The sequence below is a fragment of the Mycetomoellerius zeteki genome, unplaced genomic scaffold (genome assembly GCF_001594055.1).
Source record: "Mycetomoellerius zeteki isolate Tzet28-1 unplaced genomic scaffold, Tzet1.0 scaffold1453, whole genome shotgun sequence".
NCBI lineage: Eukaryota > Metazoa > Arthropoda > Insecta > Hymenoptera > Formicidae > Mycetomoellerius > Mycetomoellerius zeteki.
The window spans coordinates 1-441 of NW_017256397.1; the positions used below are offsets into that span (position 1 = coordinate 1).

The 441-nt window shown below is 29.5% G+C and overlaps 1 protein-coding gene across 1 annotated transcript in view; it reads right to left on the reverse strand.

The window, feature by feature from the left end:
- Nucleotides 1-232: 232 nt before the first annotated feature.
- LOC108732122 (ester hydrolase C11orf54 homolog) overlaps nt 233-441 on the reverse strand; it is a gene marked incomplete at its 3' end in the record, with an annotated part of 1490 nt that continues 1281 nt past the window's right edge. Inside the window, exon 4 of the mRNA XM_018462779.1 lies at nt 233-379. Within this exon, the coding sequence (XP_018318281.1) occupies nt 233-379 (147 nt within the window). The remainder of the gene's footprint in view (nt 380-441) is intronic.

Genomic DNA, 441 nt, shown 5'->3' on the forward strand with positions numbered 1-441 from the left:
CTATACCTTTAAATCCAATGGGATTAATTATTAGATCATTTCTCTAATATTAAGAATGATACTCCTCTTTAATTTATAAAAAATTAGGTCAAAAAAGGCTTATTAAGTATTTTAATCCGATGTGACATCTTCGTCACAATAATGTGCTAAGTAACATTACATACATATCTGTTTACGTATAACAATACATAATGACCTATCTTAATATTAAAATTGCATATAGTTATCATACCGATACGAAATCACCTACGAAATTTATCTGTTCCGCTACATTAAAGTAACCTTCATATTCCGTCGTATCCGGAGTAGTATCGCTAATAAATTGTCCGCCTGTTTCAATATTAGAGAAACAATGGAACTCACTTCTTTTGTACAGATTCTGAAAAACGAATAACTAAAGAATATCAATTCGGAATGTTTAAATTTTCGGATTGAAACGCA